Below are 25,615 nucleotides of genomic sequence, written 5' to 3'. Positions count from 1 at the left end.
GTGGTGCCCCTCCGCCTGCCTTCTGTGTCCGCCTACTCACCTCTAATTAGAAATGCCAGGAGAGCCATTTTAGGGGAGTTTTTTTTCCCTCAGAAAGACATTCCCCTCAGGGATGGAAGCCCCGGGGGTGGGGGGGGGGATAGGTTAGCTCTAAGAGAGGCAGGGCTCCCCAAGGTTTCTTGAGAACAGAGGAGGGGCTCTGAGGATACAAGGTGAGGGGATTTCTGTAGGTGTGTGAACAAAGGTGGGGTGGGAGAGGCTGAGGTATGAGTATGTGTGGATTATAAGTAGGGGCCATTGGTGTGTGTGGAAGACTGTGAGTGAGTGGAGGCATGAGTCTACAGAGAGGGCTGTGAGTGGGGGGTATGAGTCTACATGGAAGGGTGTGAGTAGGCTAAGTGTTGGGGGGGCATGAGTGTTCAGTGTGTATGTATGAGTGAGAGAGAGGGGGAGTTGACAAAGAGGGAAAGGTGTTCTTGCAAGCACCAGGTGTCTGTGGGCCCCTGTAGGCTTTTGCTGTGGGCAGTGATATGTCCCCAAGTAACATCAGAGGATGGAAGACCTAGACCCATGTATCTGGCTTGGTGTAAGCCAAGAAAGATGCCCTCCCCCACTGCACCACAGCGCTGTTGCCAGGGAATCGGAAGGGGCCTCCCTCTAGAGGGAATCTCAGCTTCCGGAGCCCCATTCCTTATATGGCATCTTGCTTTCCTCTGCTGGCTCCTTCCCCTCCCTCCTCTTTCTCCCTCCCTCCGTCCTCCAGTCTAACCTCTTAGAAGTCTTGAAGCTTCTGGTCCAATTCTGGCTGTGTCCAGGGGGCTTCAGGGTTCAGCGATGTTGCCTGCAGCTCCTGATACTCCTATGCCTTATCCCAGTGTTTGTACAGGTTCAAGTGATATATTTGCTTCAGGGCACTGCAGGCTACTGACACACAGACAGGGCCACCCAGTGTCCACAAACACACCAATGAAGGGGTCTGGAAAAAGCGTTGCCCGAGTGGAGTTCCCTAACAGTTTTGGACCAGGCTAGGACTTGGACTTATGACTCTTGGGGCAATGATGGGCAGGAGGTAGGGGTCTCTCTCCCTCTCTCCCTCTCTCTCTCCCTCTCTCTCTCTCTCTCTCTCTCTCTCTCTCTCTCTCTCTCTCTCTCTCTCTCTCTGTGTGTGTGTGTGTGTGTGTGTGTGTGTGTGTGTGTCCACTAACCAAGGGCAGCTGAAAATGGAAGAGTTTGGAGTGAGAGATTCCTACCAGGCACTTCTGAGGTTGCATACTGTGTGGACAGGCTGGGCAAGGGTCAGGATAGGCGCATCAGCGATCCAGACGGGTAGTGTCCAGCTGCTCCCTGAGAGATCAGACCCTGAGGGCAAATAGCATGTAATAACCTGCCTTAGCTTCACCCTCGCTGCTCAGGACAAGGCAGAGGAGAGTGTCTCTGGTCTCTAAGATCCCTCCGGGTGGGAGGCGCGCAGCAGAGCACATTAGTCACTCCGGGCTGTGAAGGGGCGGGTCCTTGAGGGCACCCGCGGAAGGGGAGCGAGTAGGCGCGGGAGAGGCGGGGCCTGCGGCAGGAGAGGGCGCGGGCGGGCTCTGGCGCGGAGCCTGGGCGCGGCCAATGGGAGCCAGGGCTCCGCGAGCTGCCGCCCACGGGCCCCGCGCAGCATAAAAAGCCGCCGGTGGCGGCTTTAGTGCAGTGCTCTGGCGAGTAGTCCTCCCTCAGCCGCAGTCTCTGGGCCTCTTCAGCTTGAGCGGCGGCGAGCCTGCTACACTCGCTAAGCTCCTCCGGCACCGCGCACTTGCCACTGCCACTGCCGCTTCGCGCCCGCTGCAGCCGCCGGCTCTGAATCCTTCTGGCTTCCGCCTCAGAGGAGTTCTTAGCCTGTCCCGAACCGTAACCCCGGCGAGCAGATGGAGCTGGACCATATGACGACCGGCGGCCTCCACGCCTACCCTGCCCCGCGGGGTGGGCCGGCCGCCAAACCCAATGTGATCCTGCAGATTGGTAAGTGCCGAGCTGAGATGCTGGAGCACGTACGGAGGACCCACCGGCATCTGTTGACCGAAGTGTCCAAGCAGGTGGAGCGAGAGCTGAAAGGGTTGCACAGGTCGGTGGGCAAGCTGGAGAACAACTTGGACGGCTATGTGCCCACGGGCGACTCACAGCGCTGGAAGAAGTCCATCAAGGCCTGTCTCTGCCGCTGCCAGGAGACCATCGCCAACCTGGAGCGCTGGGTCAAGCGTGAGATGCACGTGTGGAGGGAGGTCTTCTACCGTCTGGAGAGGTGGGCCGACCGCCTGGAGTCCATGGGCGGCAAGTACCCAGTGGGCAGCGAGCCGGCCCGCCACACTGTCTCTGTAGGTGTGGGGGGTCCAGAGCCCTACTGCCAGGAAGCTGATGGCTACGACTACACTGTTAGCCCCTATGCCATCACCCCGCCACCTGCCGCAGGAGAGCTGCCTGAGCAGGAGTCAGTTGGGGCTCAGCAATACCAGTCTTGGGTGCCAGGTGAGGATGGGCAACCAAGCCCAGGTGTGGATACCCAGATCTTTGAGGACCCACGGGAGTTCCTGAGCCACCTGGAAGAGTACCTGCGGCAGGTGGGTGGCTCTGAAGAATATTGGCTGTCCCAGATCCAGAACCACATGAATGGGCCAGCCAAGAAGTGGTGGGAGTTCAAACAGGGCTCGGTGAAGAACTGGGTGGAGTTCAAGAAGGAGTTTCTGCAGTACAGTGAGGGTACGCTCTCCCGCGAAGCCATTCAGCGGGAGCTGGACCTGCCACAGAAGCAGGGTGAGCCACTTGACCAGTTCCTCTGGCGTAAGCGGGACCTGTACCAGACACTGTATGTGGACGCTGAGGAGGAGGAGATCATTCAGTATGTGGTGGGCACCCTGCAGCCCAAGTTCAAGCGCTTTCTGCGCCACCCACTCCCCAAGACCCTGGAGCAGCTCATCCAGAGGGGCATGGAAGTTCAGGACGGCCTGGAGCAGGCAGCTGAGCCTTCTGTCACCCCTCTGCCCACAGAGGATGAGACTGAGGCACTCACGCCTGCTCTTACCAGCGAGTCAGTAGCCAGTGACAGGACCCAGCCTGAATAGAGGGGCCAGCCCAGGGTCCCCAGCCTGCCTGCCACACCCAGTCTGTGGCTTTTGTCAACTAGGACTTGATTGAGCTGGGGCTGACACCCAAGGGGATGCCCTGTCCAGCCAGACACCTTCTCACCCACTGGCCTGACTCACAACTGCCACACAACCATGATTCATGGACATCAAGAAGCCCCTCTCCCATAGGGCTCCCACCTGCCACCTACCCCTCACCTGTCTGCCCTAGTCCTGGCCCTGTCTCCAGTGGCCTCACCCTCTACACTCTCAGACCATCAGAACACCTTTGGCTTCCTCATTCTGCATCAGTGTCCAGGGCCCTTTGGGTAGTCAAGAAATCAAGTGTCTGAAAGGCAACGAAAAGTAGGCACCAAACCCAAGGGGCATCCCAGGGCAGATGCTAAAGCAGAATCAGAGATGGCCGAAGGAACCTCTACTTCCGGGGATGCAGCCCGCTCCTACAGACACAGCAGATCCAGCTGGTGCCCTACCTGCCTCCCAGAGCAACTGGCCAGTCTTGGGCAGCATAGCTCCCCTCTCAGGGTGAGCTGAAGCAGCAGACCTGACGCGCTGGCGCCTCCTGGCCCCCAGGTGAGCCCTGCTCCATGTATCTTAGAGTTGGGGGAGGGCAGCAGAGCCAAGTCCACTTTCTAGGAACCCTCCAAGGCTTCCCTGGCAGATTAGCTGCAAGGGTGGAGTGAAGTGGCACCGGGGTGGGTGCCACTGTGGTGGGCTCTGGTACTTCATGGTCCAAGGAGGGGACTGAGGTGGGGGCGGTACTGGGGGAATTTGCTATGCCAACTCACGGGGACCCTGTGATTTCTCACCCAGCAGTGATTCATACCAGTGAAGAAAAGCAGACTTCGGCTCCATGACTCAGCCATGCCAGGTGGAGGGTCCCAGAGGGGCTGAGTCCTCACCCCCAGCTGAGGCAGCAGCTGGAGTCTTCAGAGCCAGGAGAACGACACCAGGTAAGAGAGTCTTGCCTCCTGTCCTGAGCAAGCCCCAGATCCCAGCTACTCTCTAGATTTCTGGGCTATCTGACAGGCCCCAGGGGCGCCAGCTGGGAGCAGGGTAACCTGGTGTCCCTCCTAGATCTAGCGGTGAGCAGTTCTCTAACCATCTTGCTGCTGCTTTCTGTCTCCTTCAGGTCTCAAGCTGCTGAGAAGTCTTTCCGGCCATGTCTGGAAGGGGTACCACCCCAGCACCAGCACCGTCCCCTCCTCTCTTGAAGCTGCCTGCACAGAGGTTCCAAGACACTTTCAAGGCAGAGAAAATAGGATTACAAAGAGGAGGTGCCTGGCAGAGGGCAGCACCCAGCTCAGCCTCAGAGCTGAAGGTGAAGACAAGCCAGCGTGAAACCCCGGGTCTGCCACGAATGCCCGCTCCGCTGGCCACTCACCAGCTGCCTGCCACAAGCCACTGCAGCTTGAGCAGGGTCTGTGCCCTCTCAGCACAGAGCCCAGTTCGCTGCGTGGCCTTTGGCCCCCGCCAGAACCTTGCAGGAGCCTTAAGGTTCGGGCCCTAGCCCAGCCTGACCTTACCTGCTGTGCCCTGCCTGCCGGTCAAGTCCAGTCCCAGGAGACCCCATGCCTTGGCTCCTAGGCTGTTCCAGGCACTTCCCTGACCTGCCGGGTGATTGCCCAGCTGGAACCTCATCCACACCCCAGCACCAACCACCTCGTGTTGGTAACTGCTCGTGTCTGCAGTCTGAGTAGGCCATGTTGAGGTTCCTCCATCTGCCTGGTCCATTGGTGTTCTGAGACCAGTTCCACTGCTGTTCTGACAGATCCCCCACCCTGTGCCCCTGCCAGCCCCCACAGGTTTATTTTTGCACATAAACCATGACCCATACTAATTTGGCTAGCTCTGGGGACTAGGGAGACCCTGGAGATCTCAAGAGTGTGGCTATCCCCTATTTTCACCAAGCCTTCAATATCCAGCCAGGCCATCTGCCCACACCATCTTACCTCAAAGACAGACATATATATATATATACATATATATGATTTTGTTAATAAAACTATGAAATTTATTGGAGCATGTGCCATTTCTCTAAGGTGTGGGATGGGCTGAAGCAGGACCTCAGAGGAGGCTGCTCACCTGGGGGTGACTGCTCAAGGAGGCACAGGAACCCCGCCTATGGACCCCAGGAAAACTTCTCTAAGTCTGGAACCCTCAGCCTTAAAGGCCAACCCCGTGGCCTCTAGGCCTGGACAGGCCCTTGAGTCCCCATGCTGGGTGCAAGGTATACTATAAGGGATCCCTTCTGCAGAACTGGGCTCATCTAGCCCAGCCTGGGATCTGGAGACAGGGTCAAAGTCCTGTCTAAAGGATGGTGTACGCCATCTTCCTGGCCTTCAGTTTTCTTATCTACAAAATGAGAAACCATCTCTTAACTGTATCCAGCCCTGGGTTCGAGGACTTGGAAATAACCTGTTCAAGGTCACCTCTGTGGGCAGTGCCAGGTTACTGAGAGGAAGGAGAGGTGAATTACCAAGAGTACACAAAACCCCTTGCCAGCCAGACCTCAGGGCTAGCAGGAGACAGAGAATGGTGAAAAGGGACTATTTGATTGCTAGGCCACACCATCCTGGTCTAATGAAGTCCATGGTGCTGGAGCTCTAGTGTTCATGGGAGAGCACTTTTAACTAATCTGGAGGCCTCAGCTTTGCCTTGGCTTTTCATATGACCCCTCTCCACACACACACATACACACACACACACACACACACACACACACACACACACACTCTTATTTAAACCCAAATTTCACTATACCTTTGGAGCACCACAGAATTAGGGTGTGTTTGAATGGCCCAGGGGCTCAATAGGTCATCAATAGAACCAATAGTGCCATAGTCGTCTGCAGACGCCCACTGCCCCCTCTGCTGGAGTTCTGCTTCCTGGAGCCCTGGGCAGGCCAGCAGGGCTAGCCAGGAATGGCATCAGCCAGGCCCAGCCCAGCCTGGGAAGAGCTGCACCTGCTGGTGCCTGGAAGCAGCACGGCACCTGCCCAGGGGAGGCTAAAGGCTTCCAGACCCAGAGCAGAGGCCTGGGAGGCAGGTTACAGATGGAAAGGAGGGAGCCACCTGCTGTCAGGAAGTGTCGTCACCCTCCGCAGGGCCAGCAGGAGCCACAAGCGCCAGGGAAGATGAAAAGTGCCTCTGCCCTTTCTCTCCTCTGCTTCTTTTACAGACTGAAACTGCTGACAAGAGGGAGGGATAGTGGCAGAGGCAGAGGCGGGTGCCACTGCAGAGAAAGGCCGCTTTCTCTTGCTCCCACACTGTTGTGCTCAGGAACCTGGGACCAGACACGGCTTTCCTTTTAATACGTCGCCCCTGTGATTGACAGACTTCCTGAACACCGGCGATTTGAGACATGGCTCTGTGTTTCTGTACCCAAGGAAACAGGCAAAGGTCCCCACATGGGGTGCCGCAAGAGATGCAAGGGCCCAGCCCACTCTCAATTCCTGATCGCCCCTCCCCCACAGTGTGCTCCACCAGCCCTGGATATACCTACACACTGGGTGTCATGGTCTGCGATGTCTTCTCGTCTTCTCGCAGTAGGGCAGGGGAACTGAGGGAGAGGGCTGTGCTTGAGAGGATTTGGAGCTGAGCTGGACAGTGACAGGGGTTCCAGGGTGCCCCTTGGGCTCTGCCTGGACATCTAGTTCAGACGGGACTCTGGTCACATCCCAGGGTCATGACCTTTCTCTGATATCAAGTCTGCCTCACTCCATGAGGGGACAAAAGGTAAGACACAACTGTGAAACGACTCAGGACAGAGAGGCAGGTATGGGGGCTCTGCCTTCTGTAGATGTTGAGTGTGGGAGAGGTGGACACCTTTTCAAATGGACAAGGAAGGCAAAATAGCCATGCCCTGGGCATGGAGAGAATGAGCCCAGCCCCCCTGGACTCAAGGCTGAGTCCCAGGAAGGGAGGAGTCAGGAAGACATCCCAAGAGGGGTAAGACACATCAGACCCTGTCTCACCTAGTCCTGGCTACCTGCCGGGCTGTGCCTTTCTCCATGGAGCAAGGAGCCTGGAATCCAGGTGACTTACATCCTGCCCTTGAGGTACAGACCACATCGAAGGATCAGTTTCAGTGGCCTGGCCCAGTTTCCACTTCCCTTTTCAAGGCCACACTGAGTCTTGGGATTCCTCTCAGTAGGTAGAGTGGGGTTTTGGTGTTAGTAAAAGATAAGATGTGTGGTCACACAGTTTTGTGAGTGGGCACCCTAGAGGACGAAGTGGGAAGGAAAGAAGGGAGGATCAAGTAGCCTGAGTGGGAGAGGGAAGAGGACTGGTGAAGGCTAGGTCTCCAGGCTGACCATTTGTCTGGGCCAACAGCTTTCCTTCTGTCTTTACTCTGCTGTAGCCTCTCAGCCCACCCTGCCAGGTCACAGCAACTGTTCCTTCCCTCAGAATGAGCCCAGGGCAGAAAGCACAAGGAGGCTCCAAGGGGAAAGGATAGTTGGTGTGGTTCATTCAACAAGGCTCAGGGAACCCACAGCCATGAAGATGACTCAGGGTCAGGGACAGTGAAGAGAAGCAGAGGCTACAAAGACACAGACAGCCCCACCTCAGACTGAATATGTGCCCTTCAAATCCCCCTGGGCTGGCCATCAAGGACAGCTACAAGCCAGTGGAAGAGGATTAGCAGCCGTGCCACTGTGACCAGCCACCCTCAGGGCTTCAGGAGGCCCACTCCTCCACCGGGGAAGAAGAGGTTCCATCTCAGTCACTCAGGATGATCTCCACATCTGTTTCCATAGTCAACAGAGAGTAGGTTCCTATGTCACCTCATCCCCCACCCCACCCAACACATAAAGTGTGTTTTATTTCTTCCCTCGAGTTTCAACAGCCATATTTATTCCCCAGCTCAGGCAAGTTCCGTCTGCCTTGGACTTGGAGGGTGAATGAAAAGGAACTGCGGAAAAAATGGCCAGCACTAGCCAAATCTGGACTTGTCTTGCCCATTCCCCCTTCCCCATCCCGTGGACACACGCTGAGATCAGCAAAGCCACAAAGAACAGGGAGGAGTACCCTATGTCACTGCCCTGGCCTGTGACTGGGACCCAATGCAGGACCTAAGGCTCCAGCCTTTTGGAGCCTGCCCGGGAGGACAGCTCTCCCGGCTTGCGTCTACCTACCACCATGAGGGATGTGGCAGACACTCAGTGTCTTGGGAGGTGTCATAGCCAGTGGTCAAAGGTTTCCTCACGCCTCAAGGAGTTAATTCCAATGTGCCCTCTGTGTTGGGACTGTCCCCAGGGGTCAAGGCTTAGCATTCTTGCTATATGGATTCCTCCCTGCAGGTGGCCCTGTCCAGGGTGGTCCTGTCAAAGCTTAGACAACCCAAGACAGGAAGCGTTGAATCTCGACTGGTACCATTCCTCTCCCAGGCCAGCGTCTTCCCACACAGAGTATCTCCTGTCCCTTCACCATGGAGACACACCTTTCTCAAGGGCAAGGCGCTTCTTGCCACTGCCCACATGGTGATCTCGTGCCCACATACCCCCTTCAGTGAGGACATGTGTGTGAACTTACTGCAGTTACCCCACCAGGGGCTCCTCCCTCAGGTCCACATGTCTGCATGAGGCCTGGGTAGGGCTTGCTCAAATCGCAATGTGGTCAGCTACAGTCCGGCTTCTGATGTTAGCTAAGACCCATTCAGAACTATGAGCTTGTGGGTCCTTGCAGTTGAACTCTCATCGTCTGACTCCACCTCCCAAGCCTCCCAGTATGTGTCCTTTGTAAGCATGACTTTCCTCCTGTGCAGAACAGAGCAAGAAGCAGGGACTCTAATGTTCCTAATGGATCTGCGGAGGGTCAGGGAACTGTTTAGATGGACCAAAGGCAGGGCTCTACCTGGGGGAAACTGTCTCTTGCTCCCACTGACCCTTGATTCCAGCCATCTATGGAGCCTGTCCATGGGCTTCTCATGACTCCCAGCTACTTTCTACCTCTCACAGGTCACACACTGACCTCTCACTCCCACAGGGTGGAGATGAGGATTCTCAGCTGCCGCCTCTCTTCCGGTTTGCCTCCATCTCCTCCTGAGGGGCTCTCCCACGCCTGTCAGAGCTCTCAGCTTATGCCCTAGTTTTGAAGGCACTGGGTGGCATACATTAGCCCGTTTCCTCTGGGAAGGAGGCCAGGCACCCACTTGGGTATGGGGGCCCCTACGTGGAGGAATCAGATGTAGGACAGGATCCCCTGTCCAGAAGTTCCCACTTGTCTATGGAGTGAGTCCCAGAGTAAAATGTCTCCTCCTGATGTGGGTGGGGAAACTGAGGCCAAAGAGAGATAAGGAGTCAGCAGGTGAGCTGCAAGCGTCCTCCTGTCTATCCTTCCTCAGGGCCTACCTCAAAGCTCTTTTCCCTTCTGCCCCGTAACAGTCTAAAACAACTGCCCTTCAGGGCCTACTCCTGAACGACGCCTGCTTAGACTACTACAGGAAACCCAAGCCACCTCAGAGACCTTGATAGGGAGAGGCTGGCCTGAGTATAGGAAGAGGAATCATGGCCATTCTAGAAATTGGCTGGCCTACACCATCGTGGGCATCTACATAGTTGTGCTTGCTCTTGCCAAGTTCCCAGCTCGTGAGAGCTTCGTAGTCTGCTTCCGAGGCCTCCCCACTCGGCACTCCGGCAGGATGCTCCACAGTCACAGATGTCCTGGGAGTTCTGCTTCTGATCGCTGCTTGGGTAAGAACAGTGGCTTCAGACTGTGTGTCTCCATTTCAAGGGCGGGAACCACATCTTGCTGACACAGTAAACAGCCGCCATCTGCCAGCAGGTTAGGAGACATGAACTGAGCAATTGTTTATGCACCCCCCCCCCAAAGAATTGCACCTGTGCAGGTGGTGCAGGATCTTTGCTGAACTGTGATACAGGAAGTCAGCAACCACAGGAGATGAAGTTTCACCTTGGACTACAAAGGACCCCAGGACTACGACCCGGCAGCCAACCTCTCCTCTCATCAGATGTTTTTCAGGAGTCTCTCTGAGTGTGGGCAACAGTCTATCACCTGTGTGACCATGGCTGCTGCCCTTACAGTCTGTAGATGCCAATCTCCCCCACCCCCAAGGCCTGGTGACCACTGTTGTAATTATCCTGGTTACACTCAGCAGAAGTCGGCGGCTCCAACCTCTTTGATCACAGCTCATTGTGCTGAACTTGAACTTGCCTTTTTTTTTTTCTTCTGGGCCCTTCCATGCCCATACTCCCATCTGCACTAGACTGCAGCAAATGCAGAGCTCTACGGCGCCACTCAGACATAACACTGTCCTCTAGGCAAGAACAGACCTTCCAGCATGAATGTCAGTCTGCCAGCCTCTGAGGCCCAAGAGTCAGCAGGTAACCACACAGTCTCCCCGAGTCTGTCTTTCCTCAGCTTGTCCACCATGCCCCTAGGTAGTCTCCCTTTCTCCAGGATTCAGACAGTAGGGAGGCTTGGATAAAGGACTGGGGACCAGTCTGGCTCCCACCATCGCACATTTCCAGTGTCCCTCCTGTGCCTTCCTCCTCCCTGCTCTGTCTCCTGTCCCCGTGTCTGTTCCCTGCGTATCTCCGTCTCTTATCTCCCCGTCTCCCTCTGCCTGTGCCTGTCTCCATTTCTGATTCCTTTCTGTCTCCCCATTGTCTGTCTCCCTTGTCTCCCTGCTTCTCCTTGTCTCTGCTTCTGTCTCCATCTCTGTGTCCGTTCCTGCCTTTCTCCTACGGTGTGTCTTTCCCTGGTTCTGTCTCTCCCTATTTGTCTCCCTTTACTTCCATCTCCCCGCCTTCTTTTCCTAACTTCTCTCCAGCCTCCCAGGTCCTCTGCCCTCACATAGGTTGGGTAGACACCACCCTCATTCCACAAGGGGGGCCACCCCCCGATCCTGCCTGGTTCTCACCAATTGCTTTGTGGTCATCTGTCTGCCTAGGGTCTCACCAACAGTGTGCCTTTGCTTCTACTGGTCCCCTTTCCAGAGGCACAGCCCTGAGAAGGCAGGGGCAGGTGGCAGGTGGATATGTCCTTCCAGTGGCTGGTTCTGTATCCTTCTCCAAGCCCATGCTAAGCCCTGACCCTGTGCCAAATGCATTGGGACCCCAGTGGGATACATAAGTACCAAGGGAGGGCAAGTTTTGCCTGGCAGCCATTGCCCCAGGACAACAACTACCGGAGGAGGATATGACTTCCCTTCCTCAAAGGTGTGTGTCTCTGCTAGGATGATGGCAGGCAGGGATGGTGGGGGATCTGTGTCTGTAAATTCTAGCACATCCCCTCATACTTCTCCACAGGTACCTGCTACCCCACAAGGTTTCTGGACTGCGCCATGGACATCCCTTCTGTCTTGGCATTTGTCTGCTGTTCTCTGAGGACAGAATCTTCTGTACATCAGCCCCAGGACCACTACCTTCCCTGTCCAACAGCTCTCAGGAGTGGAGTGGGCTACAGGCGAATCTCCCTACAGAACTCAGAGCCCAAGCCCAGGCTTAAGGCAGCCTGGTGTCTTCCCCGCCAGGAGCACAGCTCTGAAGGAGGCTATTTTTAGTCACTGTTAGCCCCTGTAATTATCTTGTCTGCTTGGTCCTGGCACCTGGTTCAGTCCCTCTGGAAAATGCCAGTTTGCCTCTTAACACTCAGGGTGACTAGGGGACGAGAGGATGATGCCCTTGTGAGCCAGAGTCGGGGACAGTCACAGTGGTCAAGAACCTCTTCCATTTTTATCTTTGCCCTCCTCCCAGAGGCTCCATTCTGTCCCCTCTACATTGCCCCCACAGGGGACAGGCCAGCGGAGCCTCCCAAGAGGTTTTAACACCTTGCAAGGGAGGTTAGCAGCTTTGGAAGGTGGTTGGTCCCCATTTCTTTCCACAGCCACTTGGAAAGAAACAGACTTGGCCTCTAGGAGCCAAACACTGATTCCGGAACGGAACAAGAGGCTGGTGGTTCGCCCAGACCTTGGCATGTCTTGGAGTCCTATCCACGGCCAGAAGTCTTGTGGCTCTCACTCCACCCAGAACCTGTGAGGCAGCTCATTGGGATTTACTCTCTCTAGACCCCTTGCCACACAGGGCTTCCCTATAAGAGCAGATGGGGTGTGGGCTGGGGATTCTGTGTGTCTCCCTTGGGCTGCCTGTAGGCATGTGTGGGAGGACGACCTGGGATGAAGCAAGGTTCCTAGCTACAGAAGGGAAGTGATTTGCTGAAAGCCAGCTCCTACCTGTGGCCCTAGTTTCTGCTTGGAGCCACAAGAGCATCCCTCATGTCTGCCTTGTCGGTCTCCCTTGCTCTAGCTCTTATTACCCTTTCTGGGAGGCAGCTGGGATGGTTCTTCTGCCGGTACCTGGGATTTTGGGCTGGGACGCCAGCAGCTGTGCTCAGACACACCTTGCTTTACTAACCTCTCCCAGTCCTCTGCCCGATCCTGTATTCTCCGAAGATTTGGTGTGGACTCCTTCTTCCAGGAGGCCTTTCTGTAGCCCAGGCATGCCCTCATTGTCACAGCCTGCAGCAGAATTCTGACCTGAGCCTACCTTCGCATTGAGGGCCAGATCAATCAACCAAACCCATGGTCATGGTTACCTATGGTACATGACCTTGCCACTGTGACCCCTGCCCTTCCTCCACTTGGCAAGGTCTCTGATCCACCAGTCACTCCTGTGATGGGCAGAGTAGATTCTGAATGCCATCACCTTGTCAGATTACACAGCATGGGCAATGTGCAAGCAGCCTTGTTGTAGATCTTGAGGTGAAGGTGGGTCTAGTGTCCTCATAAGATGCCAGAGTGCCAGAGAAGGCAGAGGGAGAGCTGGAGGTGGGAGGACAGAACAACGTCAGAACGATTCCAGCAAGGACTCACTGCTATGGCTACCTTCAGAGACCAGAGACACGCCAAGAGCCCTGAGATGCAGTAGCCTTAGAGCCTGCCCAGGGCTGTCCACAGCACATTCTGAAGAATAGCTGTGACACCCAGGAACTGTGAGACAAGTATTCTTGCCTCAGCCTCAGTAGAGTAGAGCAGGCTCTTCCCCCTCTTCGAGGTGGCCACAAAGCCCCTCAGTGTCCTTACCTGTCAATAAGGCCATGATGGTGTCAGCTCCTGTGGCTGCTGCTGATGGGCTGACATACAGGTCAGAGAGGCATCACGAGTGTGGACAGTACTCTGTGGACTGCCTTGGGGAGATGTTGGCAAGTGCTGGCTGTGGCTGCTCTGGAACACACGGGACAGCAAGGGACACCACCTGTGTCCTACTCAGAGTGTGCCTCAGGATACAGCTGGGATGTCAGAGACTGGTCACGTGCCCTGGACCTGGGGCCTGGGTCTGCAAGAGCAGCGCATTAGTCTGCAATAGGATGGAGCCAGGACGGACAGAGCTGCTCATCAGACTGCAGCCTTAGTGGTGGGAGCTGATCTCTTGGCTGCTCCCGCTTGCTCAGTTTTGAAGCTGTTGCTCTTTACCTTCTCTGTGTTTCCACCTCTGCCCCTCCCCCATCCTCTAAGGCATTGCTATGGGAACCAAGCTAGGGTAGCCACAATATCCCTGTTGGATAGGCCTCAGACCTGAGGAGGGGTGTGTGTGTGTGTGTGTGTGTGTGTGTGTGTGTGTGTGTGTGTGTGGCGGGGGGAGCATTTATACATATATTGGGAGCTGTGGGTTGAAGAGAGGTCCCTGGGAGATCTGTGATTGGAATCAGGGGGATGGGAAGGGAGGGAGAGGTGAGCAGGGGAGGGGAGGGATTAGAAATCTCTTTTTGTCACATATGCATCTATGCATCATCCCCAGCCAGGACTCAAGACCTCACTGTCACCTTCCCTCTCAGACACTCCTCACCATCATGGGTCCTGGTCACCGACACCTCAGCTCCTGTGCTATCTGCCCTTTGACTGCCCTTGAACTCAGCAATTGACCAGCAAAGCAGTGGGAGCTGCACATGACCTGACTTGGGGACATAAGGGTGGTTCCTGTGACTCAGTGTGGAGCCCCTTCTTCCTGCTTGTGTTCCCTATCTCAGTGTTTGCTCTTGCCCCCTCCCCCTCCTACAGTCTGTGGCCACCTGCAGGTGAGTGTAGGGGACCTGGACAGCCAGCCAGCACTCTGTATATGCCTGGAGCAGTTCTCCCACTAACGGCAACCTACGCTTGTCACTGCTTCCGCCCACAGGGAGCTAGGACACTCCTTGCCTGGAGTCCCAGAGAGCTGTGTAGGCTGAAGGAGAGCCTCAGGGCTGGGCTTTAAGGCTGCAATCTTCCTTCCTCTGCCTTCTCCCCCAGCTTGGCCAGTGAAAGGCTCTAGGGACCACAAACTGGAGGAAGTTTTCTTCTACTTGGAATCCTGAGCCTCACCAAGCTCAGTTCCCAGGGCCAAGCCCATCCTCCTTAGACAAGAGCCCCAGGGCAGGTAGGTCAGCAACATTCCAGACAGCTCCTCTGCTCTCACTGGCCACAGGGCTCTTCTGGTCAATCTCTGAAATACTTCATACATGGGGAGATATTTTGGACATATTGGAATATGTAAAATTAATTCCACTACTATCATTTTCCCCATGGCTGACAGAAAATGCTATGTCATGGCGGGAACTGTATAGCTCTGTCCATGGGCCTGATCAGGGTTGTGCCCACATCCTCATCCAGAAATGGAGCTGGAGGCCATAAAGGGGAGCTTTCCTGCCTAATATAATGGTTAGGGCTAGCTCAGGCTACTCTTGTAGACTCTCTGGGGTTCTGGTGTACTGAGTGGCTCCAGTCTGACTTGAGTGTTCCACAGGCTCTTACCACGAACCTGTTTTACTAGAAATATAGATGGACTCATTTATATTGGTCAACAAAGTAGAATTTTATTGAATGACAGTAAATTTACAAGTTACGTTTGCTTTGTTGACTGTAATTTGCCAAGTAGTCCTGATTTTCTTTACAGATTCTTTTATTCTCATTAATTCTCAGGTCACACATCAGACTGTGAAACACACACACACACACACACACACACACACACACACACACACACACTACAGAATGATAAGGTTTTATAAAGCCTGCAGCAATGTTTAAGGAGTTTAAGGGTGCCTTGCTGGAGCAGAGGAAGAGAGCTGATGGAGGTGAAGTTGCTAATCCCAAGGATGGGAGGAGAAAGAACACTGACCCAAACTATCGTGGGCAAACTAGAGCAAGCAAGCAATTAATTCAAGCAAAACTTAAATTCATGTACACGGGCTGCCTCTCCCTAAGGCAGGGTTTGAGAGATCAGCCTTGGACGTGATTCGGAAGACTAGGTTATTTATAGCTCAGGGGTAGGGGATTTCCAAGGAGGGGATTTGGTGGGCAAAACAGGTACTGGGTTACAGGAACAGAACAGAAGCAGAACAAGTTAGCCATAATGACCTCCTGAAACAAAGCAACACGTGATCGCAAGGCTGTAGTAACAGGGCAGCCTTAACAATCACTTCGAAACAAAGATATAGTTGCAAGGGGGATGTTACATCCTGAAACAAAGACATGACTGTGGTTCCTGCAACAAGTAGACCAGAAAGAACCATTGGCAGTGACCTTAGTATGGTTACAGGTGCAGCCTAGCCTGACCCTGGAGAAACAGAGGCTTAATCATAAACAGGAATGAACCTTAAAAGATGGTCTTTAAGCCTAAGACAGTTCTCCACAGTCTCTCTGGTGGGTTAGGAAAGATGTTAGGAACCCTGTTGAAGAGCTACTGAGAACTCAGAGCAGAGAGGCAGGCGCAGGCCCAGCAGAGTTTAGAGGTTCAGGGCTATAGAAACAAGGAGCAAAGCACAGGGTGAGGCCTGGGTGGACAGACAGCAAGTGGAGAGGGTATCGCCAAGCAGTGAGCTGATCTAAAGTCCTGGGGACAGCCCAGAATTCTCTGCCTTGTTGGTCTCTTGAGGCACACACCCGGTGGTCAGGTGACAATTTGGTGGCAGCCATTGCCATTACCGTATTAGTTTACTCTCCTTTCGGGATTTGAAGGCCTCAAGGTTTGTATACCTGACTGAAAACTCCAACAGGATTCAGAGATGACCATGATCATCTGGTATCCCAAGCAACCTCACAAAAGGAGGGGACACTTCCTCCATCACAGTCAGTGCAGCTGACTCCCCCAATCTGCCCCCTTTATTTTCTTTGGAGACTAGGAGGAGTAAGGGACTAATCTTTGGAGATTAAAAACTCTGACCTCATACAGCTGAATAGATTTAAACCAGGGACAAGGTCATACCACCACCCCTAAGCTAAGAGTCACTGGTGCCATCACTAAGGAAAAGGCCACCGACCCACCCTCCAGACGGAGAACTTTTATCCTAACCCTAAAATGCCCAGTCCAACTGAACATTTGGGTGTCTTTTTTAATGGAAGCCTGGGCAGGAAAGATCCAAGAGAGATGTACCCCCTCCAGCTCATCATTCTCTAGGACCCTGTCCAGACCCGGACGTCCCATTTTCTCTCAGTGTATTCGTTCGACCATTACCTGCCTTACCAACCTTACTACTTCTCAATACCAAAGGAATTAAGGCTTGAGGCATATATTGTTCTTAGTGTAGCTGACTGTGTTCTGTCATCTACTCACCGGATTTACCAGGGACCCATTATGTCTGATGGTCCCTGGGGATAAGGATGCTTGTCTGGCTTGCTTTCTTCTTTTTTTCCTCCTCCTCTCCTGTCCTCCTCTTCCCTTTCTCTTCTTTGGTTTTTTGAGACAGGGTTTCTCTGTGTAGCCATAGCTGTTCTGGAAATCATGCAGTAGACCAGACTGGCCTTGAGCTCGGAGATCCACCTGCTTCTGTTTCCCTCATGCTGCGATTACAGGCGTACACACTGCCCACCTGGCAAATGGTTTATGAGCTTAGGACTGATCATAAGTCTTATAATCCATATTAATTTCTAAAGCATAAGATATACATATTAAACAATAAATCACGTATCATGTGCTGAATGCTGTCAAGCAGACAGAAGACAGCTGACAAAAAGTTACTTACTTGGTAACTTAGTATGGACAAGAATTCCAGAAGAGAAGCTGTGTCAGCAAAGACTGGTTAAAACTGCAGTTGGGACTAAAGAGAAGGCCCAGTAGTTAAGGGCACTGACTGCTCTTCTAGAGGATCAAGGTTTCTCTGTAGCCATGACTGTCCTGGCTGGCCTCAAATTTAAAGACCTTCCTGCCTCTGCCTTCCAAGTGCTGGGTGTTGGGGTAGAAATCTTGGCTCTCGTCCAGACAAACCACACCAAGCCAGCATGGCTCCTTGTGGAAAGGTTTAATGAGAGAAGAAGAGTAGAAGAGGAGAGGAGTAAAGGCCGTCCATGAGCACATGGAGAGAAGTGGGGTGTGGGGAATGGGGACAGACGGGACAAAGGTGAAGAGGGCAAGAGGGCAAGAGGGCAAGAGAATAAAGAGGAGGCAAGCAGCCCCTTTTATAGTGAGTCAGATATACTTGGCTGTTGCCAGGTAACTGTAGGTGTGGGGCTTAGATGGAATGCCAACATTCCCTCGTTTTGGTTTAATTAAAAAAGAAAAATTAGAAAGGCGATGGTGGAGCAGGAATAGGGTCGCCGTGATCTCTGACTACTTCCTGCTTGCTATGGGGCGACGTGTCTCTAGGGAACCTGGAAAAGCGGGTATGAGATGTTTGTCCAGTCTTAGAGTTGGCCGTTTCCTTGTTGTCCAGGGTCTGTGGAACCATCTGAGGAAAGGTCAGAAGGAACAGGTCCAATAGAAGCATCTGTGTCTGTGAGAGGAGATTGAACATCTGGAGGTCACTTCTCTGGAGTTGTCCTGGGTGTAGTAAGCACCCGGACTTGAAAAGATGCTGAAACATACATGTATATTTATTATAGGTAGAGAATAAGATTAAGTGCATTTGGAAGAAAGAAAATTTTCTTTATTTTAGATGTACATTTGAAACCCAGAGGAATCCCACCCTTTGGAATAGGTAGTAAGTGGAAACTTTAGGCAGGTGTACTTATCTAGATGGAGTCTATTTGGTCCATGAGAGGTAGGTCTGGGGTGGTTTCCTGTAGCTTATAAGTTTACAAAAGAGATAACACAAGTAAACAACACTGGGATTTAAGGCGTGAGCCACCAGGGCTGGTCTAGCTTGCGTTCTACTGCTATGATAAACACCATGACATAAACAGCCTGGGAGAGGAAGAAGCTTGTTTTACCTTTACAGCTTAACAGTCTATTGATGTAGAAAGTCAGGGCAGGAACCTGGAGACGGACGCAAGGGCCAGGAATAAATGCTTTTTACTGGCTTAGTTCATTTTTTTTTTTTTTTTTTTTTTTTTTACACAACTCAGGACCACAGGCATTGCCTACAGTAGGCTGGGCCCTCCCACATCAGTCAGCATCAGGCCCCACAGATTTGCCTATAGGCCAATGAGCTGTTTCCTCAACTCAGGCTCCCTCTTCCCATACATTTATAGCTTGACAGTTGAAATGAACCAGCACAGCATTTCATTTCACAAACTAACATTTCTTTTTCAGACAAAATCTCACAAACTTAAGGGCAGTGAGATTCTGCTGCTTTACGGGGCAATCCAATGACAAATCTTTTGTTTTGAGGCATGGTACTATCAGAGATATTTGAAGAACTCCAGGGGACTAGGGAGGCAGGCCCTGCAGGCAGGAGTCTCCTGGATAGAAAAGGAAAGCAGATAGGGGCAGAGCTATGAAGCCCCTACTACTTGGTTTGACTTCTTCCTGCACTCGCTGTTCCCTGTGGTCAGCGGAGCTGCCACTGCGGATAGGCTCCCTAGAGAATGTGTGTGGGGAAAGGACAACCTATCCAGGACTTCTGTCCGTCACTGCAAATGGGACAAGAGAATTCCAGGATTCTTTAGAGATTTCTACTGGGCTGCCTGGCAAGCACTAGATCCCCCAAACCCCAAGCAAAGGAGTCTGTTGGGTTTGCTGTTGTTGTTGTTTTGTTTTGTTTTGTTTTGTTTTGCCAAGGAGCCTGGTTTCAAGGCCTCCCTGGGGAACAATGAGAAACAGCCACCTGTTTTCTTAGGATTTTTAGTGCTGTGGTAAAACATCCTGACCATAAACAACTGGAGGAAGCCAGGTCACACCATTGTTGAGGGAAATCAGGAGAGGGACCTAGATGACCTAGATGCAGGAGTTGATGCAGAGGCCAGTGCTTCTTATTAACTTACACCCCGGGGCTTGTTCAGTATGTCTTCCTATAGCATCCAAGACCAATATCCCCGAGGGGTGGAGTGGGGTGGCACTGCTCACAGTGAACGAGGTCCTCCCACATCAATTATAAATAAATAAAAAATACATCACAGACTTGTCTTCAGACCTGTCTGGTGGGAGAATTCTCAGCTAAGGTTCTCTCTTCCCAAATGACTCTAGACAGTGTCAAGTTGACTTAAAAGCTAGGCAGCATACCACTCCAGGAGAACCTTCGTTATAACACCACCCTCTGTGCTCGCCTCTGCAGCACATATACTAAAATCGGAACGATACCAGGAAGGTTAGCATGGCCCCTGAGCAAGGATGACAGGCAAATTCATGAAGCATTCCATATTAAAAAAAAAACACCCTCTAAGTACAAAAGGGAAAGAAAGTGGTTGGAGGTGCTTTATATGCAGCTAACCTCTGGCCTCAAAGCACCCTGAATTGGTCAGGAAATTCCAGTCAGACATGTTATGCTGGCCATGGTCTTTCTTCTTTAAATGTCAAGGGTCCTTCCCTTTATCATCCCTGATTCTCTACCTTCATCCCCTCCTCTTCTTCTAAATGCTCTTGAACCCCCATACCCCACTTCATCTCCTTTACAGATAATGCCCCTCCTTATATTAGGGACCCTCAGAGGCTCATCCAGGGCCTCCTAGAGCTCACCTTGAGGTACCAAGGATACTCTCTTTATAGGAAGTTAGAACAGGAGTAGAAGACCCCAACTTTGTCTTGGGGCTTTCAGAACTAAGAAGTGTAAAAAAAAGTATACTAGAGACTTGGATAAATATCCAGACCTGTATTCACAGGCCTTCCAGCAACTAAAAGCCCTCTGTGAATTAACTTGGAGGAACCAGAGCCCAACCCTGGAGGGTAACTTGCATGAGCAATGAGTCCATATTTCCCACAGCAATGGTTCTAATGTAGTGAACCCTACTGACGCACAAGTGGTACTCTTAGAATACTTCAGATTAGGTGGAAACCCATGGTAGGACGCAGCATTGACTGCATAATGGAGATGCTAAGGTGGAGAAAGGATAAAGTCCAGCCACTCTCAGCTGGCTTCCGTCTGCCACAGAAGAAGAAACGTCCTAGTATTTTCCTCCAGAGATTTAGGAAAATAATGAGGAAACATACTCGAAAGGGCCCAGGTTCTTTGAAGGAGGTTTCCCCTGAGAGACAAGTGCCTGACCCAATCTGCCCCACATATCTGCAGAAAACAGATAAAGCTGGTGGGTGAATCAGGCAAGAGCTTGAACCAAGTGATTCAAAGCACCACATCATTTCAAATTAGACCTCGAAACAAAGCCAAAGGAAGCCAGACCCATAGATCATCATGAGAGTCACCCAAGGGAGGGCCATCCCAAAAGGCTGTTCTGGGGAATGTTTTCTCTGTGGCTAGCTGGGGTGCTTATGCAAGGGATCCCCCCTAAAAGGAAAGGGCCATTAAGAGACCCTTGCCCAAACCTGTTTTAATTGCAGAGGAAATCACTAGGAAGGTCCCAAGAGCTCCATGGCCCAAGATCACATCCCTCATTTGAACATTGGCAGGCACCAAGGTACCCTCTCCAAGCTCCTATCATAACAGAGCAACTTGTAGAGCACTGGGCATCCTTATAATCAGGACAGTATATGGTCATCTTCTTTGTAGATATGGGATCCTGATTATCTTTTTCTCCTGGCTTAATGCCTAGCCTCATCCTAACCTTTTGAGGAGTATTTGGCCAACTCCAAAAATGCTTTCTCTTGCCTTAAAATGGGAATGAGTCCTCATCCTTTTCCAATAGTACCTGAAACTGTTCCCCCTACTAGGCATACACATCCTCTCCCAATGCCAGGTATAGTTGGTTCCTCCCATAAAGGAGAACTCATGTTTACTTCTGGTGGAGAATAATGATGAGTGGATTGGGAAACTTTAGGCTGGGCCACAAATGCTTCACCAGTCCTGATACATCTTAAAGATACCATGTATTTTCCTAGTCAAGAACAGAACCCACTTAAAACAGAGACAAGAAGGGGACACGAAAGCCTACTGTTCTGGTTCTTAAATGGCAGAGATTGAGAGAATATTCCAGCCCCTAAAACTGTATGTGGGGACTTCAGAGGGCTCTGTGGTGGTTTGAATGAAAACGGCCCCTATAGACATATATTAAAATACGTGGTCCCCAGTTGATGGAGCTATTTGGGAAGCATTAGAGGGCACAGCCTTTTTGGAAGAGGTATGTCACTGGTGGCAAGCTTTGAGGTTTCAAAAGCCCACACCATTCCCAGTTATCTCTCTCTCTCTCTGTCTTGTACTTGTGAATCTGTAGAGTGCATGTAAACAAAAAATAAGATCGGGACCCAGTCGGATGTTAGAGCAATGAACAGTTAGAGTGCATGTAGCAGATAAGAGTTGGATGTTACATAGATGAGCAGTCAGCTGTGTATAGTAGGTAAGAATGAAGTAATAACTCATGATGTAATGCTGAGATGATGTAATGCTAGCATGTGATTGGTTAGAGTGTGACTATGCCCTTGTAAGCAAATAAAAACAGAGGCTCGCAGCCAGCAGTCAGAACGCCTTGATGCTGCCTGCGGCACTGAAGACCATCATGCTGTCTTGCTCTCTGAACGGCCACCTGAGACACAGGCAAGTGACTGACAGATCTCAAGACTTGCCTGTGACCTTCTCTGATGCTTGCTTCTGAGTCAAGTAGTGTGTGTGTGTGTGTGTGTGTGTGTGTGTGTGTGTGTGTGTGTGAGTGATATGGATTGATTCTTGTCATTGTAGTGAATAAACCTTGAGATCAAATGGTATCTGGACTCAGTCTCTCCTTCCCAGCCTTAAACTGAATGTGACTCATAACAGAATCAAATGTAAGCTCTCAGCTACTGCTCCAAGCAACATGGCCTGCTTGGCTGCTGCTGTGCTGTCTGCCATGATGGCCGTGGACTCTGTAACTCAAGTTAAATGCTTTGTTTTATAAACTGCTTTAGCCATGTTGTTCTATTACAGTAATTGAAAAATAACTAAGAAGTTGGTACTAAGAAGTGGGCTATTGCTATGATAGACACGGCCATTTTCTTTTGGAGCAATGTGGAAGACTATTAGGACTTTGTGAAGCAAAGTGGTTGAATGCTCTAAGTGGGGCTTAATGGGTCATCCTAGTAGGAGCTTGGAAGATCAAAGTGCTGAGAACAACGTGGGCCATGGGAGGGCTAGCTCACAAGATCAGAGGGGAATACTATTAGTAACTGGGCTGGAAACCATTCTCGTGATATTTTGGCAAAGATTGTGTCTTCTCTTTGCCTTTGTTAGAATAATTTTGTTGTCAGAGGAGATCTTAAGAAGCCTACTATTTATTGACTTTGTTGTTCTGTCATTATGATCACTCTAATGCAGGTCTATAATGAAAAGGAGAAAGCAGGGCAAAAAGAAATTTAAAAATGTACAGTTTGACGAGGAGAAAGAGCATCAGGGAATTTAAAGTTGTAGCCAAGGCCTATGCTCAAAGAGACGAGAAGAAGTGGCTGGAAGCAGAATGCAGTAAAGGGCCCCGGCTCTCAAGGCAAGAGCCTGTTCACTTCATCCTGGAACTTGTGAAAAGGAAAGGCCTTAGGAATTTCCTGTTGCTAAAAAAGCAACGACACATCAAAATGTTTCCAAATGTAATTCAAGGAAGAAGCATGTTCCCTCCCATCAAGGCAGCAAAACATTGGTGCTTTGGCCATGTGGTTCTGCCTTTGGAATCAAGAGTAATATGTAAAGGGATTGTGGAAGATGCCTCTTAGTTAAGAAAAGCCAGAGGCCAAGCTGGTAGCAGGGGAGGCTCCACATGGAGGCCTGGAGAGACCCTCTGGTGAAGCTGTGAAAGCGAAGATTGAAATGCATTAGAGACCCAAAGATGGTGGAGATCCCAGAGTTGTGAAATGTCTACCAAAGAGCCACAGACAGGGAGTATAATCAGCCCAAGAGAGGGGAGTGTGTTGCAGTCAGCAAAGATGTAAGGGGAGAACCATTTGACATCAGACATGCACCAACAAGGTTTGGAGTCAGATCCTTATGAGTCAGACCCTTGAAGGCAAATACTGGCAGATAGGATGCACAGAGAAATCTTTGCCTTGTTGGGTTTTGGTTTTGTTGGGTCCATTATTTCCTCACTATACCCCCTTCCCCTCATTTCTAATGGTAATATATTGCCATTGTATGTTGGGAGTTTATAATTTGCTTTTTTTAATGGTGGTGGTAGGGGTTACAATTACTTTGAGTTTCAGAAGAGACTTATGGACTTTTAAACAACGTTGACACTATATAAGGCTATGGGAATTTTTGAAGTTGGGACTAAATACATTTTGCATTATAACATGGGAGCCAGAGAGTGGAATGTGGTAGTTTGAATGAGAATAGCCTCTCTAAGCATTCAACTACTTCCCAGTTGTAGGTTCCCAGTTGGAGGAACTGTTTGAGAAGGATTAGGAGGTGTGGCCTTGTTGGAGGAGGTGTGTCATCAGGGATAGGTTTATGAGGTTTCAAAGTCCTCGTCATTCCCATTTCTCTCTTGGATTGAGATGCGAACTCTCAACTAGCCTCCAGTGCAGTGCCTGCCACCTGCCCGCCCACCCGCCCGCCTTGGCCACCTGCCACCATGCTCCCCACCTTGATATTCATGCACTCTAACCTCTGGAACCATGGGGTTGAAATAAAACACTATCTAAGTTGCTTTGGTTGTGCTTTGTTACAGCAATTAAAAAGTAATAAAGTTGGGCATGGTGTCACACACCTTTAATCCCAGCACTCAGAAGGAAGAGGCAGGTGGATCTCTGATTTGAGACCAGTTAGGTCTACAAAGTGAGTTCCAGGACAGCCAGGACTACGTAGAGAAATCCTGTCTTGAAAACAAAAGACAAACAGAAAGTGACTAAGACATGCTTGAATAAAATGGAGTTAGGGCAAGACCTCCAACTAATCAATGACACTATGGTCTCTCTTGACCTGTGGTCTCCTACCCCTACACCCTCCTGACCCAGATCCTGCCTTGGATGATGTGCTGTTCGGTTTTTAATTTGAAGGACATCTTCTTTTGTACTCCTCCATACATCCTATCAGCCCTTATTTGCCTTCAAGGGTCTGACTCATAAGGCAAGACAATTCATTTGGATGGCCCCATCCCAGGAACTCAGACAGTCGCCACTTGTTTGGGCTGCCTTTATCTATCCCAGCATCTCTGAGACTGGTCAAGTCTCCATACAAACATATTCTCAGACCAAGTAGATTATTTGCTACCTTGTGAAACATCTGAAGAGAACATTTCCCAGGGGACATAAGATCTTTCAGAATGGCTCACGTATGCCAGTCTTGAGTAACCCACTTAGGAATGATGTAGCCTGAGTTCTGAGTTCAGTCTATCTTAGTTTATACCCTCCATTAGACTGTTAAGAAGACTTTCCCCAGGATAACAGGCTTCTGTAGGATCCATATTCCTGGATTTGCTGCCTGGGCTCCTTAGCCAATTCTTTATGGAGACACAGAAGTGTCCCCAGATCCTCTGGTGTGGGAGCCTGAGGACCGTTGTTCTTTCCAGAAACTCAAAGGGGAATTTACTTTGGGACTACCTACTTCATCTCAGTTTTCCCTTTATAAAGGAGGAAGGCTCACTGGCCATTTGGAGGACACTTATCAAATGGTTTAAAATATACTTCTGAGCTAGAGGACACCCAAGGTCATGACTGCACTTAGAATCATTGTGCATGATCTCTTATGGCTGAGTCATATGCTGTCCTGGGAGACTTTGTGATCCCTCCACCAAATGCACTGCCTGGGAGGGGAAACTCTGTTCTGCGAGTTAAGAGAAAACAAAGGATAGGGGTGAGGGTAGAGAGAGGAGAGAAGAGGGCTGAGGGAGGACCAGAATCAAGAACACAGAAGGGAGTAAAAGTAAATAATTTAAAGGCAAAGAAAGTATTGACGGGATGGGAAGGCAAAATAAGGGGGGGAAAAGGCAACAGGGAATGATGAGAAAAGTGGTCGGGATGGCTGGGTGCTTCCAGAATGGAAAGGAGAACCATAATATTTATTCAGGTTTTGAAGGTCTGAGTAAGTGGCTTAAGGAAGGTAAAGGATGAGATTTAGAGATGACCTATGTACATGATATTAAGTTTTACAGAACTGGAGAGGTGGCTCAGTGGTTAAGAGCACAGGCTGCTCTTCCAGAGGATCCAGGTTTAATTCTCAGAACCCACATGGCAGTTCACAACTGTCTAACTCCAGTTCCAAGGGATTTGACACCTTCACACAGACATACATGCAGGCAAAACACCAATTAATATAAATTATATATTAAATAAAATAAATTCC

At 51.1% G+C, this 25,615-nt stretch overlaps 1 protein-coding gene, 1 long non-coding RNA gene and 1 other non-coding gene across 4 annotated transcripts; 2 read left to right on the top strand and 1 right to left on the bottom strand.

The window, feature by feature from the left end:
• Positions 1–1,681: 1,681 nt before the first annotated feature.
• On the top strand, positions 1,682–5,136 carry Arc (activity-regulated cytoskeleton-associated protein). Of its 2 annotated transcripts, none has more exons than XM_017595064.3 (3): positions 1,682–3,692; positions 3,936–4,072; positions 4,252–5,136. In XM_017595064.3, the coding sequence occupies exon 1, from the start codon at positions 1,908–1,910 to the stop codon at positions 3,096–3,098; it is 1,191 nt and encodes a 396-aa protein (XP_017450553.1). In that variant the 5' UTR covers positions 1,682–1,907; the 3' UTR covers positions 3,099–3,692; positions 3,936–4,072; positions 4,252–5,136. The 2 variants fall into 2 exon arrangements, with proteins under 2 accessions (XP_017450553.1, NP_062234.2); NM_019361.2 differs by having other exon boundaries at positions 1,692–3,692; positions 3,933–4,072.
• On the bottom strand, positions 4,286–23,871 carry LOC134479925 (uncharacterized). The gene is made up of 2 exons (XR_010053846.1): positions 13,164–23,871; positions 4,286–12,902 (listed from the first exon to the last, which is right to left on the bottom strand). It is a non-coding gene; the product is annotated as an uncharacterized LOC134479925 (long non-coding RNA).
• On the top strand, positions 19,528–19,634 carry LOC120093909 (U6 spliceosomal RNA). The gene has a single exon (XR_005487627.1). It is a non-coding gene; the product is annotated as a U6 spliceosomal RNA (small nuclear RNA).
• Positions 23,872–25,615: the final 1,744 nt, after the last annotated feature.

This window comes from Rattus norvegicus, chromosome 7, assembly GCF_036323735.1.
Source record: "Rattus norvegicus strain BN/NHsdMcwi chromosome 7, GRCr8, whole genome shotgun sequence".
Taxonomy (NCBI): domain Eukaryota; kingdom Metazoa; phylum Chordata; class Mammalia; order Rodentia; family Muridae; genus Rattus; species Rattus norvegicus.
This window is presented reverse-complemented; position numbering and strand designations above follow the sequence as displayed.

What these genes read in the sequence shown, in the direction of transcription:
- Arc (XM_017595064.3), top strand. Translation starts at nt 1,908, where the DNA reads ATGGAGCTGGACCATATGACGACCGGCGGCCTCCACGCCTACCCTGCC.